The 18,739-nt window shown below is 38.1% G+C and overlaps 1 protein-coding gene across 5 annotated transcripts in view; it reads right to left on the reverse strand.

Moving 5' to 3' along the window:
* Positions 1–525: 525 nt before the first annotated feature.
* Positions 526–18,739, reverse strand: part of PSEN2 (presenilin 2) — a 56,506-nt gene continuing 38,292 nt past the window's right edge. For 2 of the 5 annotated variants that reach the window (XM_081313569.1, XM_081313570.1), the window contains exons 3-11: positions 17,975–18,204; positions 17,022–17,163; positions 15,247–15,314; positions 14,045–14,265; positions 12,060–12,158; positions 11,006–11,083; positions 9,983–10,117; positions 7,395–7,513; positions 526–5,771 (exon numbers count right to left, since the gene is read on the reverse strand). In XM_081313569.1, coding sequence (XP_081169695.1) covers positions 5,616–5,771; positions 7,395–7,513; positions 9,983–10,117; positions 11,006–11,083; positions 12,060–12,158; positions 14,045–14,265; positions 15,247–15,314; positions 17,022–17,163; positions 17,975–18,204 — 1,248 coding nt within the window. In that variant the 3' untranslated portion in view covers positions 526–5,615. The remainder of the gene's footprint in view (positions 5,772–7,394; positions 7,514–9,982; positions 10,118–11,005; positions 11,084–12,059; positions 12,159–14,044; positions 14,266–15,246; positions 15,315–17,021; positions 17,164–17,974; positions 18,205–18,739) is intronic. The other 3 variants (XM_081313572.1, XM_081313571.1, XM_081313568.1) reach the window with 3 other exon arrangements.

The following is an 18,739-nucleotide window of genomic DNA, read 5'->3' on the forward strand; positions in this document are numbered from 1 at the left end:
TGTTTCACAATACTTCGTTTCTTTGATTTTTTTTTCTAACGAAGGGCATTTCCCCAAAATAGGAAATTAGCCACTCGGCCTCAAAGTGGAGGTATCTATTGCATGAAACATTTTGTGTGTTATCATGTGCTGAGAACAGATGGCCAAAGAGTGGCTAATTTAGTGCAATTTTCTTTTAGACAATATTCAATTTTGGAAGCACAGAAATTGATTTAGCTTTTATTGCTAAAATTGGCGCACTATACGAACAAGGCTATTTAGTTTTCTGAACTTTAGTTGTGGAAATAACATATAAAATCCAATGCAGAGGAAAATGTGGCACCTGGAAAAAGTGGAATGGTTTTAGTATTTTGACTTTATTTTTTCAAGTTAATGAAAAAAAGTTTTCATGATCATTTAAAAGTTATCAATTTTTTCCTATGTCAAAATAGATAAATGAAACTTGCCAGTTCTGCGTCTAGTTACTAAAAAATGGTATCTCAAATAAATAAGGAAAATGAATTGTAGTTGAATACAGAAACTATTTTTTTCTTGCTTCATTGTCTTCCTGGTAGAATGGCACAATTGGTACAATCTAAATGACCTTAAATAAATCCAATTTTCCTGCCTGTTAGCTATTCCCACCAGACTAACTCCAGTATACAAATCAGTAGTGCTTAGTAGTTATACCATCACTTTATTGTATTTATTACATTTTCAATAATCATATTTTAAGAATAATTTCCTGTACATATACTGTATATTTGTACTGTCTCTGCACACATACTATGTCCATCTTGAGAACCAGCAAATTAGAAATGCATTCAAAGGGATTTTTGGTTGTTTTGTTATCCAGAATTTACTTATTAATTTATGCAAAAATAATATAAAACATTGTTATTAAGCACATTCTATTTTTCTTTCATTGTGGAACATATATATATATATATATATATACATATATACATACATTTTCCTAGTTATTTCTCACCCAGGCCTTAACTAAGCCCACACTTATTTTTAAGCAAAAGGCTGCACTGGATGCATTCAAATTCTGACCTATATTAAAGTCATTCTAAAGGAAACAAATGAGACATGTACTGTATTTCATGGATTTGGGAATAAAGATTTTAAAATGGTAGGGAAAATCCTGTTAAAACATTTTTAAAAGCATTGTTTCATGAATGTATCAGGAAGTGAGCATTATGTAAGCATCTATGTCAGGCATGTCAAACTCACGACGTCATGCCGCTTGGGGTGTGTGTGAAAGCCCTAATAAGCAGGCATATACATAGAATGAAGGCTACTGCTAAGCTTGTAAGCCGCCCTGAGTCTTCGGAGAAGGGCGGGAAGTAAATGGAATTAAAATAAAAAAATAAATAAAAATGTGATGTTGCGTGACATATCGTGACTTTTTCCCCATTGCCGGCAATGGAGTGGGTACGGTTTCAGTATGATGCATCTGTCCCGCGGGCCGGCAGTTTGACATGCCTGATCTATGTGTTCATATTCTATTTGATATATACTTGACTTTTGGTCACATTTTCTCTAGGCCAGCAAAGTCTTGCAAAAAGGTCCCAAGTCTATTGAGAAGCAGCTAATATGTATATTAAACTGGTGCAGCTTTATGAAGAAGCAACAAGAAAAGACCTAGATCATGGATGGGCAATGTTTGAGGATCCTAGGGCCACGCCATGCCTTGTAAGCTGCACTTGCAGAATATAAAAACACACATGCTTAGATATACCTATGCCCTCAAATACTTCCACATACCGGTCATCTGTAAAATCTTTTCTCTCAGCAAAAAGATAACACATCTTAATTCTGCTTGCATTGGCAATAAGAACTTGCAGGGATTGTAAGTGCAATATTCATTTGATTGGTTTGTTACTTGGGATGCGAAACAGCCCTTGTATAAATATTGCTATACAAGGAATAGCCTTCTGGTTGAGGCTGCCGGAATTGTTTCAACATATAAAGGCTCCAACATTCTCCATCCTGGCCCTGGACAGAAGTATTTAGCTAGATATGCATCCTTCTGTACCAAATAATTCTGGTTAAGCTGCTATAGGATTATAGAATTAAATGTGATATATGCTAATCTCTGTAGAAGATCAGGCCATGTGTAAAGCATATCAGATATGGCTCAAGGAGGGCATTTCACATTTGCCAACTGGTGCCCTTCAAATGTGCTTGGTTATAGTTCCTGTTAGCCCTAGTCAGTATCACTAATGGTAATGGAATTCTTCTGAATATGTGAAATATAAATTAAGATATAGAAGAGTAGGGTGTACTATTGGATTTTTCTATCTTGAACTGGCCCCAAATCTAGTTTATTACCTATAAAATATTAGGAAATATTTTATATTTCCTAATATATTCAGGATCAACTCATTATTCCCTTGCACTTAAATCAAGCAAGTTTCCCCCCCCCACAAATAGTAACAACTGAAAGAAAAACTCAGTTTTCTAATGCCAAGTATAAAGCACCAAAAAGCAAATCCTCCAATGATAGATATCCCTAGAAAGAAGCTTGAATTAAGAATTTCTTATTTAGACTAATTTTTATAATACACCCAATGTGACCTTTCAATTTTATCATGAGCTGTAACAATTCCAAAATAATTCACTTTTAAATTTAAAAAAATATAATATTCCTAAAAACACTTCTAAAGTGACTTTCTCTTCCCATACACAATTCACCGGAAAGCCAATGCTAAGTTGTTTTTACTAAGAAGATCCAAAGTGGAAAGTGAAATTCTGACCTCTACTGCTTGGCATTTTCCCCCAGTTGAACAGATTAACCAATTATGCAGTTATTTTATCTAAAACAATAAAATATATACATCTTCCTGAAGCAAGAAACCCAAGTCTAGCTGGTCAAGAGTCTCCTTTTAAGGTTCCAGTTTGCCCAGCATTAGCTCTATGTGCTACTACTAAGGTAAGAAATAATCTGATGTAGGTGGGTAAAATGCTCATCTCCCCCTTAAAATAAATACTTTATTTATGCAAAGAGATATCTAAATGCACTGACTTGTCAGAAAGGAGTCTGTAGGGGAGAAATGAAGGAACATGAGTTGCAAGGAATAAAAAGCAAGCACACAATAAGCTAACAGAGACGGTGTACTGATCCTCACAGTTCACATCATAGTAGCTATGTAACGCATCTATCTACATAAGAAACCACTGGAAGTGAACTGCAATCTACTTTAATGTATCAAATCTCCTTATAACTTTCAATATCACTGAAGCTTCTCTGGCTCTATTTTATATGAGACTGCATACCAAAATGAAACGGAATAAAACTTCCTGTGCCAAGCTGGCCTAATAAGGTGTGGCAGAACAATAGTTCTGATGCAACAGAATATTAAAGGGATTTGGTGGGAGAAATGAAAGGAGTCAAAATGGAAATGAAAGTATTACTTTCGTAGCCAATACTATTTTCAGCAAGAACTCAATTTTGAGAATGGTAACAAGTTAACCTTTCATTTCTTCCTTTTTTTCCTGGTGGTAATAAAGTATTGATCTGGAGGGAAATTATCTTTTTTAATGAAAAAGATGTTACTAGTGTATGTACCACAATAAATACTTTAGCCTACTTTGCATGTGGTCTTGTTCTATTTTGGAGAAGAGAAATTCAGTGAATTAGACCTTTACATATCATGCTTTATGCATAAAAGCCATTTACTCTAAGCATAGGACTTTCTGAAGATCAGAAACCAGGGAAAGACAAACTGTCCGTACTTCCAGAATACTAGCAAAAACCAATCTAGTTTTATCAATAGGCATAAAAAAAATCATCCTTTGATGGAGTACAAGATAAGCCTCCACAGAATTCATGATTAAGGAATAAAACAGTCCGAACTTTCTCCACTGATCAAGTGTCAACTCTTTATTGAATGGCTTCTTGGTCACATTATTGCTACTCAGTCTAGGAAGGGAAGAGAACCTGCTTGCTGTTAATTTATGGGGTCATTATGGGGTCATTCATGAATGGAATTAGAACTATGCTGTGAGTTCTCCTTTCCTTGGGTCATTTTTCATACATGGTAAAGGTAACGGTTCCCCCGCACATGCGTGCTAGTCGTTTCCGACTCTAGGGGCCGGTGCTCATCTCCGTTTCAAAGCCGAAGAGCCAGCGCTTGTCCGAGGACATCTCCGTGGTCATTTGGCCGGCATGACTAGATGCCAAAGGCGCATGGAATGCTGTTACCTTCCCACCATAGTGGTCCCTATTTTTCTACTTGCATTTTTACGTGCTTTCGAACTGCTAGGTTGGCAGAAGCTGGGATGAGTAACAGGCGCTCACTCTGTTACGCAGCACTCGGGATTCGACCCGCCAAACTGCCGTCCTTCTGATCGACAAGCTCAGCATCCTAACCCACTGAGCCACCGCGTCCCTGAGCAATGAGCAATGCCAAATAAACTGTGATTACAAAATGGGCAGATGAGAATGAGAGAGTGACATGGTTTCACACATTATACTCATAATGTGATTTATTTGAATTTTGGCCTAGTATATTATGCGAACCCAGTTTAAGGTCCACATTAATCTCTGTGAGGTGCAGTATATTTGGAAGTTTGAGAACAGTTTACAGGTGCTCCTACAAATTGTTGCAATGGTGGACACAGGCAGTCATTTAACAGAAGGCAAACTGGCAAGATTGTGTCCCATCACTATAAAAACCTACATGGTGGTGCTTTGCATCAGTTTACCTCTCATTTTGTTTTTAGTTGAAACGGTATTGATAGAAAATAAAATCAGGGCATGTAACATGAGGTCGCTAAGCATATTGAACCCATAAATATTAATCATGATTTGTGGCTTAAATACATGAATACAGCCAATTATTCAGCAAATCATAGTTACATGAAATCTGGCTAAGAATGACATAGGAACCTAGCCAGCGATTCAGATACCTTCATTTAGAGTACATGGAAGGTAAGCTAATCTATATCAGCACTAAGCTTCCCAGTGGAACAAACAATCACTAAACAGCTCTGCTGTTTGCGATTTGCTTCTTGCTGATTTTACTGCGGAAACCAGGAATGTCAAAAGTTCCATGATAGCCCATGGTTAGCTGTTATACTAGTTTTGAACAGGCCACTTTTAGTGGTGTAGCTGTAGAAACCACAACTCCCTATACTCTGTTCTCCTTTCAGACAGTTCCTGTACTTCACTCAGAGTGCTTTTTCAATGTTAAAAAAATACCCTGTATTATTATTTTTATGTGTGATTATATAAAGTGGACTTTAAACTTCTCAATACCAATACTCTCTCAAGACAGATTCTTCATTTTACTTTAAGGTAATGCAATCAATCTACCTTCTACACAAAGTAAAAAATTAATATATTGATGAAGAATATGAAGAGGAAAGTCATCAATAATAATTCTATGCTCCAAATGACCTGGGTGAACTCGGCTCTGAATATGTGCAAGTAAGTTCAGGCTGCATAGATCCTAATACCTGAAGCATTAATAGTCTGAAGAATCGGCTGTGAAGTTCCAGGGGAAATTAGCAAAACTGGTTTTTTTTTAGTGTATCCTTTGAAAAAGATATGGAATTAAGTGCAAAATTCACAAGGTTTTATCCACTGAAAATTGGCCTGCTCTTAAACAGGATCACCATTATTCTTAAATATATAACTGATGAGCTGCAAGGGTATCCATGAAAGGCTGCACCAGATAATCTGTTGAGAAGTAGAAGATCAGGCCAAAAGTGATGGAGATGGGAAGAGCAGGTAGTGCCTTTTTAAAGACTGCAAGCAATAGAAGAGTTAAGCACAGACCCTAAGAGAAAGAAAAGGAACATGATCAGCAGGAATATACCTAGCTGGAACATTTTTTCATACAGATAAATATTAAAAATATTAATATCCTGTGATACTTTCTGAGTTTTGCCCAGAAAGATACAACAAGAAATGAATTAAAAATTATTTCATCTGAAGATAGCGATTCGTATCTTTGCTATTACTCTGCTGGATTCCTGCAAGTTGGCCTACATCAGGCATGTCAAACTGCCGGCCCACGGGCCGGATGCATCATGCTAAAACCGTGCCCACCCCATGGCTGGCAATGGGGGAAAAGTCGCAATATGTCATGCAACGTCACGTGATGTCGCGAGTTTGACATGCCTGGCCTACATGGCCAACTACCATGAAGATGAACCAAAGTCTACAGCTGGTACAAATTGTAGCTGCTGGATTGCTGATCCGTAGAAATGGGTTTAACAAAACAAAACAGGTTTAATTCCTCCTCATGTTATAGGAGCTGCACTGGTGGCTGATCAACTTCTGGGCCTAATTCAAGGTTCTGGCAGCATACAGATAGTGGTATAACTAACTAAACACCAGGATTTATACATTAACTTTTCACTTTCTTTGCTGCCTTTGAATATCTTGGAAGAGGAATTTCTGGTAGCAGTGCCTACTTGGCTACTTTAGTTGAATACTTGAGGAAATTGAAACAATTACACAATAATCATTAATTATTGTGTAATTTTATTGTCTACCTCTTTCAGATATATATTGCAATATAATATTTACTTGTTAACAGCAATACAGCCTGATTTACAACTGCAAAACTGTGGAAAACCTTTGCTTCAGCAGTATTCAGTTTTTAGCAGTATTTAAAACTGGGAGAAACAGCACTGGGTGAAAAATTCACACAAAAGAAAAAGTCCTTAAGAATCTTTAATCTTTAATAGAAATATAGAATATGGATGCTAAAAATTTTGTAAGTTTGCTTAAAATTACAAATGAGTATATATTCCCGAACTATACATTCTTCTGTTCTTGCTTCTGTGTAGTTTGTTTTTAATTCAGGGCATTTTTACTATCTGGTTGAGTACCAAATATTTAAATAAATATTTAAACCTGTGCTAAATGTGCGTTTAAACAATGGCTGGCTGGGAAATTTGGGAAGTAGAGGTCCAGATATCTTAGAGTTGCTAAGGTTTTAAATAGTTAAAAAAGTTAAAAAAGAAAATAATGTTTAGGTTATCATCACCTTTCTGATCTTAATGCTAGAAGCTAAACAGAATGTCATATCACCGTAAAGATTCAAACTGATCCTCTTCAAAAACCCACTCATTATCATTTGAGTAAGCCCCCCAATTAAGTCTGATCCCAACCGTATTGGGATTCACTCTTCAGTCCCAGGTGCTCAAATGTCTAGGACCCAATGCTGATAATCCATGCTGTTATCCTAGTTTTATTGTATGTCGAAGGACAAAGCAGAAGAATAGGTATTTCTTATCATATCTGTCTTTTTTCCCCATGTAAAAAAATAATCCCAGAGAGGTCACAATTGCGAGATAATTCTTATCCTCAGGTTTACAATCAAAAGGAAACACAGCAGGGAAAGAAACTGAAAGTACAATGGTATTGGGCTTACTGTGTTAATTTTACTTACTATAAGGATGGCTACAAAACAAGCCAATGTTGTATTCCAGTCCCCACTAGCAGTGGCAGCTGCTTTGCCAACAAGCACGCTATAGAAGATAAAGTCTCCTAGACCCAGCTTGACTCCTCCTATTAGAAGTAAACATAATTCCATCAGATAGCTGCATCTGTCTTCCAATACACATTTTAAATTATATTTTAAGCAGACATGACATTTATGAACATGAAAGGGCGCTCAGAAACTTTCCTTTGTACACCAAATCTTCTGCCTTTTAAAACTAAGACCTCTTTTATTTTTATAGGTGCTATTATCTCTTGTAAAGATCTACATGGCGTAAGATCAGCCTCTTTGTGAGACCACCTGTCTCCCATTGTTTCTACCCACCTACCAAGTGTAGCACAAAGGGCATGCTCTGTGTTCCCTCCATCAAACAATGCCATCTTCTTGGATCCTGGAGACATGCTTTCTCTGTGCCATACCCACCTTGTAGAAAAGCATCACTCCAAAGATCAGATAACCCCAACATTTTCAGTCTTTCATAAAGCTTGGAAGACATGACTGTTCCTCCAGGCTTTTGTCCAGGAACTTGGACAATATCTGCGCGGTTCTTGGTGCTCTCTGAGCTTGGTGGTTTTCTTGCAGACATTTCATTATCGAGCCAGGTAACATCATCTGTGCTACAAAGGAGTGGGGGAAACTGTGAGCCTCTAGACCAGACATGTCAAACTCGCGACGTCATGTGATGTCGCGCAATGTATCGGGACAGTTTTGCCATTGCCGGCAATGGGGTGGGCACAGCTTCCAGATGACACGTCCAGCCCGTGGGCCGGCAGCTTGACACCTCTGCTCTAGACCAAACTAAGTCCAAAAACACTAGAGAATTCATGGAAGTCTGGCACTCAGACAAATCAGCCATCAATAAGCACAAAGAGATAAACAACATCTACATTGAAAAGAGACAAAAAAGCTAAAAAGGAAACCTCCTTACCAGTAATCAACATCCAGATAAGCAAAGAGTAACACTAAGATTAATACTAGACCAGGAGTAGGCAACCTTGGCTCTTTTATGACTTGTGTACTTCAACTCCCAGAATTCCTGAGTCAGCATGGCTGGTTCAGGAATTCTGGGAGTTGAAGTCCACGAGTCATAAAAGAGCCAAGGTTGCCTACCCCTATACTAGACCAACAATCAAGTAGTAAACAATTCCCTAATCAAGAAACAACTCAGACAAACAATCACATAGTAAACTAATCAAGAAATCACCAAGAACACTCCCATCAACACTGACAGGGCAAGACATTTATAACATAAGAGGAAACCGGGCTCCCTTGTAGCACTGATGTTGTTATCTAGTTGGGTAATGAAACATCTGCAAGAAAACAACCAAGCTCAAAGAGCACCAAAAGGACCACAGTTCAACTCAGACTTACAAATATTCGTCCATCGGTAACAATATCTGTTCGTAATGTGATTTTATTTGAGAGTTATTATGTAACCAAGACCTCATGAGTTTATACAGTTGTTGTTGTTGATGATGATGATGATAATAATAATAATAATAATAATAATAATAATAATAATAATAATAATAATAATAAAAAAAAAATAACAAGAAGAAGAAGAAGAAGAAGAAATAGTTGTTGTTGGAAGGGACCTTGGAGGTCACCTAGTCCAACCCCCTGCTCAGGCAGGAAATATATTGTTAAAATAGTGCATTATACTGTTTTAATGTTTGCATGTTATCCAGAGTAATTGCGACAAGATGGGTGGCTGTATAAATCATTTAAATAAAATAAATAAATAAATTTGCATTAATCTGTTTTGGTCCTAAGGCTCTCTCTGGAATGGTACAGGGTGCCTGAAATACTTGTTGCCTCCTGAAAAATGGATGTTTTGTGACTTTCATACTCACTGTTGTGGCCAAGTGTACTCACTAGCAGATCTTAAGATTTAAATGAGTCCTCATCCCAAAAAGATTACATACCCCATGTTGCAAGGTAATGTTTTAGTTATTTCCTACATACAGTGTAGCATTTCTTTGTGGCTCCCACTTAAGAGCACCAAAGCATATGAAATGGCCAACATTTTATTTCTGCCTTAAGGTAAAGAAGCACCCAATGTTCCTGTATTTTGTAACTATAACCACAAGGTAAATTCAGGGCCAAAATGAATGAATAAACAGAACTAATTTCAAGCAGATGTGCTGTAATCCAGGACTTTCCTAGAACTTTTCACAGATGGTACATGTCAAAAACGAAACAAAGGATGACAATATTCTTTCATACTCAAAATCCTAGCTCTTTCTCTGACATCTTCATTTAAATGCTCAACTGAAGAAAACTCCTATCCAACAGCAAATGACTCTTAACTGTATAAATCAGTTAAATAATTCTTTTTAGACAGCTGTTCCTATTTTAAAGCAGGGGTCCTCAACCTTATCAACTTTAAGACTTGTGGACTTCAACTCCCAGAATTCCTCAGCCAGCAAAGAATTCTGGGAGTTGAAGTCCACAAGTCTTAAAGTTGACAAGGTTGAGGACCCTTGCTTTAAAGGATTAACAATAGTGAATTTTTAATTTAAGTGACTACAGCTTACTTTCTTCCTCCTCCTGGCTTTCCTCAAAGTTGCGGGCAATTTGACCAAGTTGTTGCCCACTTTGATCAATAGTTGAGTTTCTCATTTCTGGAACTTCATGCTCAGCATGTGAAGAACTGTCATGGGTCTCTGCTTCTTCAGTCAATTAGAGGCATAACAATGAGAGAAACATAAGCAAAAAACAAAAAAAATCAATTTACATATATATTACATTTTAAGAAAAAACCTTGTTAGAATAAAAATTCTCTCTGTTGTAACAGGACTGTGCAATAATATTGATTTAAACCAGTTGTCATGGAGAAGATAACTGATTTGTTCTCCGATGTGGTAGAGCTGGGGTGTAGAATTTACGATTTTCCTAATGTTGTTTACAAGGTTCACAGATTCATATGACTAGACACGCTGGATCTGAATCTTTTTTCTGTACATAAATTGTCAAAGAATTCAGAACATTATTCAGTCAGTAATTCAACTTACTCTTTCAATGCAGAGATTTCTAATGTAGTTCCCATATAATTCTCAGGGAAGCTTCCCTTTATAATTAGCTTGCAAAAAGCAAGAAATCCAGTGAATATAATACATTGTAGATTCCATTTCAACTTTAGGTAAAGGTAAAGGTAAAGGTTCCCCCGCACATGCGTGCTAGTCGTTTCCGACTCTAGGGGTCGGTGCTCATCTCCGTTTCATAGCCGAAGAGCCAGCGCTTGTCTGAGGACGTCTCCGTGGTCATGTGGCCAGCATGACTAGACGCCAAAGGCGCACGGAACGCTGTTACCTTCCCACCGTAGTGGTCCCTATTTTTCTACTTGCATTTTTACGTGCTTTCGAACTGCTAGGTTGGCAGAAGCTGGGACGAGTAACAGGCACTCACTCTGCTACGCGGCACTCGGGATTCGACCCGCCAAACTGCCGACCTTCCAATCGACAAATTCAGCGTCCTAACCCACTGAGCCACCGCGTCCCTATTTCAACTTTACTTAACAACAAAAGAATGACCCTTGTTATATCAAGTGCATCAATTACCTGGATTCCATATCTCCTGGGAAGTCCTTCTCTCTGCACTGTCTGGCTTTGCCATTCCAATTGTCCACATCATAGCAGCTTAAGGAAAGGACAAACAACATAAAAACTTATGAAACAAGACTGATGGGTTGTTCAAAGTTACAATGTACAGTGTAATCTGAAGCCCACCCTACATTTCTCAATTGTGATATATTAAGAAAATGTGCCAATGCTACAGATACTTGCATTTGCCTATCAGTACACAATGTTCCGTGTGCCTTGGCATATAGTCACGCTGCCCACATGACCATGAAATCATTTTCATACAATGTTAGTTCCCTTAGCTAGGAAACAGATATATATGTTATATATATTTGAGGGAACACCTGCTGCCGACATCAAGTTCCCTTCGTCCTGTGCGCTCCCACAGGGAGGGCCTTCTCAGGGTGCCGCCGATAAAAGACTGCCAGCGGATAACACCCAGGGGGAGGGCCTTCTCTGTGGGTGCGCCTGCCCTTTGGAACCAGCTGCCCGTGGAGCTTAGGACTGCCCCTGACCTTCGTTCATTTCGCCGGGACCTGAAGACCTGGCTCTTTGAGCTTTCCGGCCCAGGCTGAGTTTTAATTGGGGTTTTTATATTTTATTTCAGGGATCGAATTTAATCATTTAATTGTTTTTTAATTTTTGTATTGTATTGATGTTTTAAACACCTTGTAAACCGCCCTGAGTCCTACGGGAAAAGGGCGGTATATAAATCTAATAAAATAAATAAATAAAATAAATAAATATATATGAAATCTGGAACCTAGGCATTGTGCCCATACTTGCAAACCTAACTTTACAAGGCCAGAAACTTTCCTTTTAAAAGAATGCTGAGATAATCAAGAAGTTGAATTTTATATCTATTTCCACGATCTGGGCATATCCAACAATACCTCTGAACAGGATAGAATTTCTATTTTCCTTCTTTTTCATTCCGAAATAATATTTTCAGTTAATAAGGCATCAGTAGTTGCTACAACAGGGGTAATCCTATAAAGGCCAGTCACAGAAAAGAAGCCTGTATTCTACTCACAGGAATAAATAAGTGCAGGAAATATTGGCTCATTTCTCTCTTGTGCTGTTTCCACCAACATTCGGAGAGGTCCCTTTGGACATAAAACTGCTATCAAGTCTGTGGACAGAAAAATCTCAATTTAATCCCAAGTAGCATTCTGAACACCTAATTTTCCTGCTGCTACATGGCAGGGAGTTTTTTCAAACTTTTCTCAAAAGGTACTTATGGCTTTACTAATAATAGCAATAAAATATAATACAATATACAAAGAAAACATTCTGAATCTTGGAGAGCTTTCTTTTTGAAATAAGAGAGAAGATAAACACGATTTCAGAACCTCAAATGAGGGAAAGAGAAATTCACAGAATAAAACTCCCATATAATATAAGGAATCCAGGGAAATAAAAGCACCAAACTTTATTTGGCGCACAGAGTCTAATGCTTCTTGACAAACGCAGTCCGTCTTTACGATTAGGCAAAGCAAGGTAATGGACTTATGAATAAATGTTGATATCACTGAAGAGATAACAATCTCTTGTTTCATTTATATCCCGCTGCAAATTCTTCTGTCTCTTAATTACCCCTCCTTTGCAATGAAAATATTGTGACGAAATGTAGCCAATATAATAACTGAAAGAGCAAAAAAGACAATTCAAATGGAACTAAGAATTGGAGAAACATTTCACTATAAACATATTCTTAGACTTGTAGTTTTGAGAAGCATTTGTGTATACAGGTAGTCTTCGACTTACAACCACAATTGAGCTCAATATTTCTGTTGTTAAGTGAGACATTTGCTAAGTGAGTTTTGCCCCATTTCGCGACCTTTCTTGCCACATTTGATAAGTTAGTAACCCGATTGTTAAGTGGATCAGGCTTCCCCACTGACTTTGCTTGCCAAAAGGTTGTGAAAGCGGATCACATGACCTTGGGATATAGTAATGGTCATAAGTATGAACCAGTTGCCAAGCATCTGAATTTTGATCATGGGGATGCTACAAAGGTTATAACTGTGAAAAATGGTCATAAGTCACTATTTTCAGTGCCGTTGTAACTGAACAGTCATTAAATTAACTGTTATAAGTTGAGGAGTATATACAGTACTTCAAAACCTGGTCACAGTCTCTTAATATGTATTTTAGAACAGTTATTGGATTAAAAAAAATCCATTTAAAGCTTTGCTGTGATTGTTGTTTCAATGCATATGACTTCGGGCCACATTCCAATGTCATAATGAACAATGATGATAATAAATCAGTTACCACAATTTGCTCTCCTTGTGTCTGCATGGGGCTACACAGAACAGTTAGAATAATTCTGGTTCCATTTTTTGACAAACTATGGCTTGTCAGGTTTGGAAAGTATTAGTGGCTATTATCAGAGTGGAAGGTTTGGATCCCTTGCTTGCAATCAGAATAGAACAGACATGTCAAACACAAGGCCCGGGGGCCAGATCCGGCCCGCGAAGTGGTTTCATGTGGCCCACGAAGACATCCTGGAAACAGTGAGGGAACGGCCCCCACTGCCTTGGCCCTGGCCCAGAGACCCTCCTTCTGCCAGAGACCCTCAGATCTCTCCCACTCCTGCCCAGGCCCCCATAGGCACCCTTGATGCGAACGATGTAGAGCTGGCCATGCCCACCCAGTAGGCCATACGCACTCTAGCCACGCCCACCCAGGCCACACTCACCCGGCCCCCTGAGGGCAACCGCAATGCTGATGCGGCCCTCAATGAAATTGAGTTTGACACCCCTGGAATAGAACAAAACGCAAACCCAGCCTGGAGAAGACCACAATAAATCAAGGTGTATTGCAATACGTGAGTGCAACTTTCTGAATACAGGTTTCAAAGCTGAAATAATCTCTCTGGAGTGAAATGCAAAGATTTAATATTTATCATTATTTATTCTTTCTAGGACATGGTATTAACTTGGTTTAATCTCCTCAAAAAGACATGTTCAGTTTCAGAAGAGGATCACCATACAAATTCTGTTGTAGACATACCATAAACAGAGATGCCTCCCAGGATGACCCAAGCTGACCACTCTGGCAGGTACTTAATGAAAACTAGAGCCATCAACGCACTGATCATAATGAGATAGGCTTGCTGAAGTTTCAAAGGCCCCTTCCAATGGATGCAAATCATCCCAACAGCTCCAAAATTCCAGATGACAAAGAACAGGGTAGGGTAATCCATAGCTACATTGTAAGTCTTGAGTACTTCGCTGTTAAAAAAAATTAAAAATAAAAATAGTTCACTGCTATGATGTAGTAACTGTGAACTAACAGCATAAGGAGACGCTGCACTATTTCGGAGAGAGGAAGAACAGGGAAGTTGCAGGTGTACGACCAAAATCATGTGCTGTATAACTGAGCTCATAGGATCAAATTAGGATCCAAATACCTGATCCCATGTCACATTATGTGTCCACCTAGCCAAGCATATACTAATCTAATCACAGCTCTTTGGGGATCAGCATATTTTTCCCCAATAAGTTATTATGTGATATCAAAGAGAAGAGAACAAACTACATTAGAGATATTCTACAACTACTTAACCAATAAGCCATCATCCCCGCTACAGGTCCCTTGGAAGTGCGTGGGAAAGCTGATATTTTAATTCAGAATACAAAATACATACGGGCCAGCTAGATTAGGAAGGAGATATTACACATCGCCCAATAATTGCCTAACTCAGCCTAATTTTAAAAGTAACGAACAGAAGTAAGAGCCATCTAGTCTTGTCTATCATAAATGTACTTCAAACGCTACCTGAGATTTTGCTAATGCAGCCAAACTAGGTTCCACACAATTATACAAAGGCCGCCTAATGACCTGGCATAGCTAGTAAGCAGTGACTGCTTTATCAGACTATATAAGAAATATGAGAACGAAAGCAAAGCTCCAACAGGCAGACTATTCCTCTTCTTTAACTACATAAAGACCCTCATTATTTAAGAATGAACATTCTTCTTTAAGGAACTTGCTTTTTTCTTCTTCCCTGTTCATGCTATTCTCTTTTTGTGTCATGTTGTTTCATCTTTTTTCGCTGATCATATATGTTTTTCTGTTATTCCTCAAAAATCCAAATCTAAATCTAAAATCATTTAGCAATCCCAAATCATTTAGCAACCCCTACACTAAACCTGTGTCTATCCTTATTTAAAGAATACTAAGTGGCTCAGGATTCACAGTTCTCAACTTACCCAAGGTAGATGTAAGTGAAGAGAAACAAAAGCATCAGCGATGAGAGAATCAGCCACCCATGAATGAACTGCAAAAGATGACAATATGCTAGTTAGGTGTCTTTCTTGCACGTTCCAAAGATAACTGCATTGACCTGATTTTTGCTATAGACCCGATTTTGCTACATTGACCTGATTTTGCTATGATTTCACTTCATAGGTAATGGAAGCCTTCCCAGCACATGATAGCATACCTGGAGAGAGAGGGAAAGGCTGCCTTAGGAAGACAAAGAAGAATAAAGAAGGCCTCCAACTCTAAATGAAAGTCAAAAAATTCACAGGAACTTAGAAAAAAAAGTTTTTACTGTGAAATGCCAAAAGTTTTTCAGAGAAAAATTACTTCCGAGAGATCAGGTATTTCTATGCAACTCTGACAAGAGTAAAAAGCTTGATTTCACCCTTCATTTATTTTGCCACCTAATCCTCTTTAAAGTTTCCCTGAGGCTTGTCAAACAGTCCCCTGTCCCAAATGTCTAGTACATTTTCCTCCTCTACTCCTGCCCCTCTCTAAAACTTCTGTTTTTCGAATATTCTCTGATCACATCAGCCTCTGATTTAATTAGCCTTCTACTTCCCTTTTAAAATCTCATTATATAAATAGACTATATAGCCATTCAAAAGCCTGCAAGAAACATGAGGATACTAAGTTTTGAATTTATCACCAGAAGTAGTTTATAAGTATTCCCTAAATATTAGGCTAGACTTCTCTAACACTGTGCCCTCCAGATGTGCTAGTCTGCTATACTCATAACTCTCAATCAGTTGGCTGTATTGCTGATACAGGAAAAGGTAAAGGTTTCCCCTGTCCAGTCATTTCCAACTCTAGGTGGAGATTGCTCATTTCTGTTTCCTAGTTGGGGTAGCCAGTGTTGTCCTAAGGTGCTTCCATGATCATGTGGTCAGCTTGACTATATGTCAAGTTTCTTGAAACGCTGTTACCTTCCCAATAAAGTGTACCTATTTATCTACTTGCATTCACATGCTTTCAAACTGCTAGGTTGGCAGGTGCTGGGGCAAGAACAGGAGCTCACCCCATCATGCAGTACTTGAGTCTTGAACCGCCAACCTTCCAGTTGACAAGCCCAGCATCTTAACCGCTAGGTCACTGCGCCCCCTATGTATTGATAAATGGTGGGAAATATAATTTCAACATAATCCGGCAGCAGGCTGGAGATGTTTTTATTGTGTTAAAAACTTCCCCTCTAGAATTATTCATTTTTTGATTAAATGCATTATCAGCAACACAGATCTGTTTAAGAATGCAATTTCATGACTCAACACTTTTCAACCTATTTTGGAATGAACGATGCCTTATTTTGCCCGTAGAATCACTCTTAAAATAGCATGTTGAACATATAGAGAGGAACCTTCTTACAATTTTTAATGTGTCAAGATAAACCTATAGAAAGATCTTACTTGTTTACCAACAGTTTGAATAATTTAAAATGTTGAAAAATAATACTGAGGTTCTTCTAAATCCTGCAAAATTCTTTTAAGATATTATTTTTCTGCAGTCAACACTTTTAAAAAGATGTAACAGTATCACTTCTGAATGTTTCCAATCCGTGGAAAAATGCAGAATAATTGCCTAAAATGATGTGGCAAATGTATACCATATGAATCACTGAGGATCATGCCTAAAGAATGCCTATCACCAGGGAGTGAAAGTATCTGATAGAATTAAATAAAAGGCTTTTATAATATGAGACCCTTCACTAACATATTCAAAGCCTTGCCTTATAGCAACGATATTTGTACAGCAAAACCAAAAAGATGGTCATCACTAGAATAACACTGATCATGATGATGGTATTCAGCACAGAGCTCAAGAGACGCTGGCCCACATAGGGGGTATCTTCACTGAAGGGGGTATAAATCCTGAAAGAAAAGGCAAAATATCTTAACAGAAGAAGCTCATTGACTATCAAGACAAAATCCAATCCCTCCAAAATATATGTATTACAGAATGCCAATCTTTAGCTCAAATACAGAGGCAATAGAAACAAAAGACATTTATAAAACAAGCAATGTAGCTTTTGAATTTATCCTATCTTTAGCTACAGTACCATCCCCAATCAAGATATGCTGAATTTCCACTCATTAATTTCCATCCAGCATGGGCAGAACACCAAAACATCTGAATGACTCCAGGTTGGAAAAAATCGAGCAACTTGTTATGCACAAAAGATTGTGGAAATATCACTGAAGTACAGGAATTTTCAACTTGTGAAATCCAGTGCTGTTTGTATTTGAATATATATGATTTCATGTGGACTTACAACAATACGGAATGCATGAAAAAAAATATTAAGCGCCTTTAAAAACTTGACTCCTGGATCTCTTCATGCTTTATCACAAATTTACTATTTCCACTTAGGAATTATGGGAGTTTGCAATCCAAACACCCCTGGAAGAAACTAAATAATAGGAAATAATCTTAATGTAAATAATGCATTCATTGTCTATGGAGATTCTCATAGTTATTTCAAAAGTGCTTTTTCAAGACGTTTTTCTTTGACGACGTTTCACTTCTCATCCAAGAAGCTTCTTCTTCCTCAGAGCTGAAGAAGCTTCATGGATAGGAAGCAAAACATCTTCAAAGAAAAACAAAGAAAGTCCAGTTGCCTCTTGAAAAAACACTTTTGGTACAATGCATTCATTGTTTTAAAGTCTGTGAAGAATCACTTACAGTTGCCCATTCTTCTCAGTGTAGAAACGGACTGATTTAATGGTTGCAACAACTACAACCATGCACAGTGTTACAGGCACAAACAGCATGATCACATGCTTTGCTCCATATTTTAAGGTCAACTCTTCCTCCTCATTATCCAGCACAATATGTCCTTTTGCTGCACTTTCTGGATCAGGCCCGTGTCCCTGTGTTTTATTAGAACTGTCAGTGCTGCCAGTACGTCTATTCTGCAATAACAATAAACAGAAAGAGTTAGCAACTGTTGTGCAGATCTACCTTCCCAGCAGAGTTCTTCCTGAACTGCTTAATGCCTTCAGAACCTCTTGCCAAAAGTGGTCATTTCAGACATCTAAAAACTGAGGAGACAAAAATATTGTAGCAAACTAAGTAATAAAAGAGTCAAAAGTCCAGGAAGTTGCCATTGGTGGAGCAGTGGGCTAATGCCTCCTTAAGTAACACCAGCTGCCTGCAATTAGTGCAGGTTCGAGTCCCACCAAGCTCAAGGTTGACTCAGCCTTCCATCCTTCCGAGGTAGGTAAAATGAGGACCCAGATTGTTGGGGGCAATTAAGCTGACTTTGTAATAATGCCGCTTGGGGTGTGTGTGAAAGCCCTAATAAGCAGGCATATACATAGAATGAAGGCTACTGCTAAGTTTGTAAGCTGCCCTGAGTCTTCAAAGAAGGGCGGGATATAAATGGAATTAAATAAATAAAGAAAGAAATTTCCAGAGGCTAAGGAACATGCCCAGCAACCATAATGC

The sequence above is a fragment of the Vipera berus genome, assembly GCF_964194415.1.
Source record: "Vipera berus genome assembly, chromosome: 1".
Lineage (NCBI taxonomy): Eukaryota > Metazoa > Chordata > Lepidosauria > Squamata > Viperidae > Vipera > Vipera berus.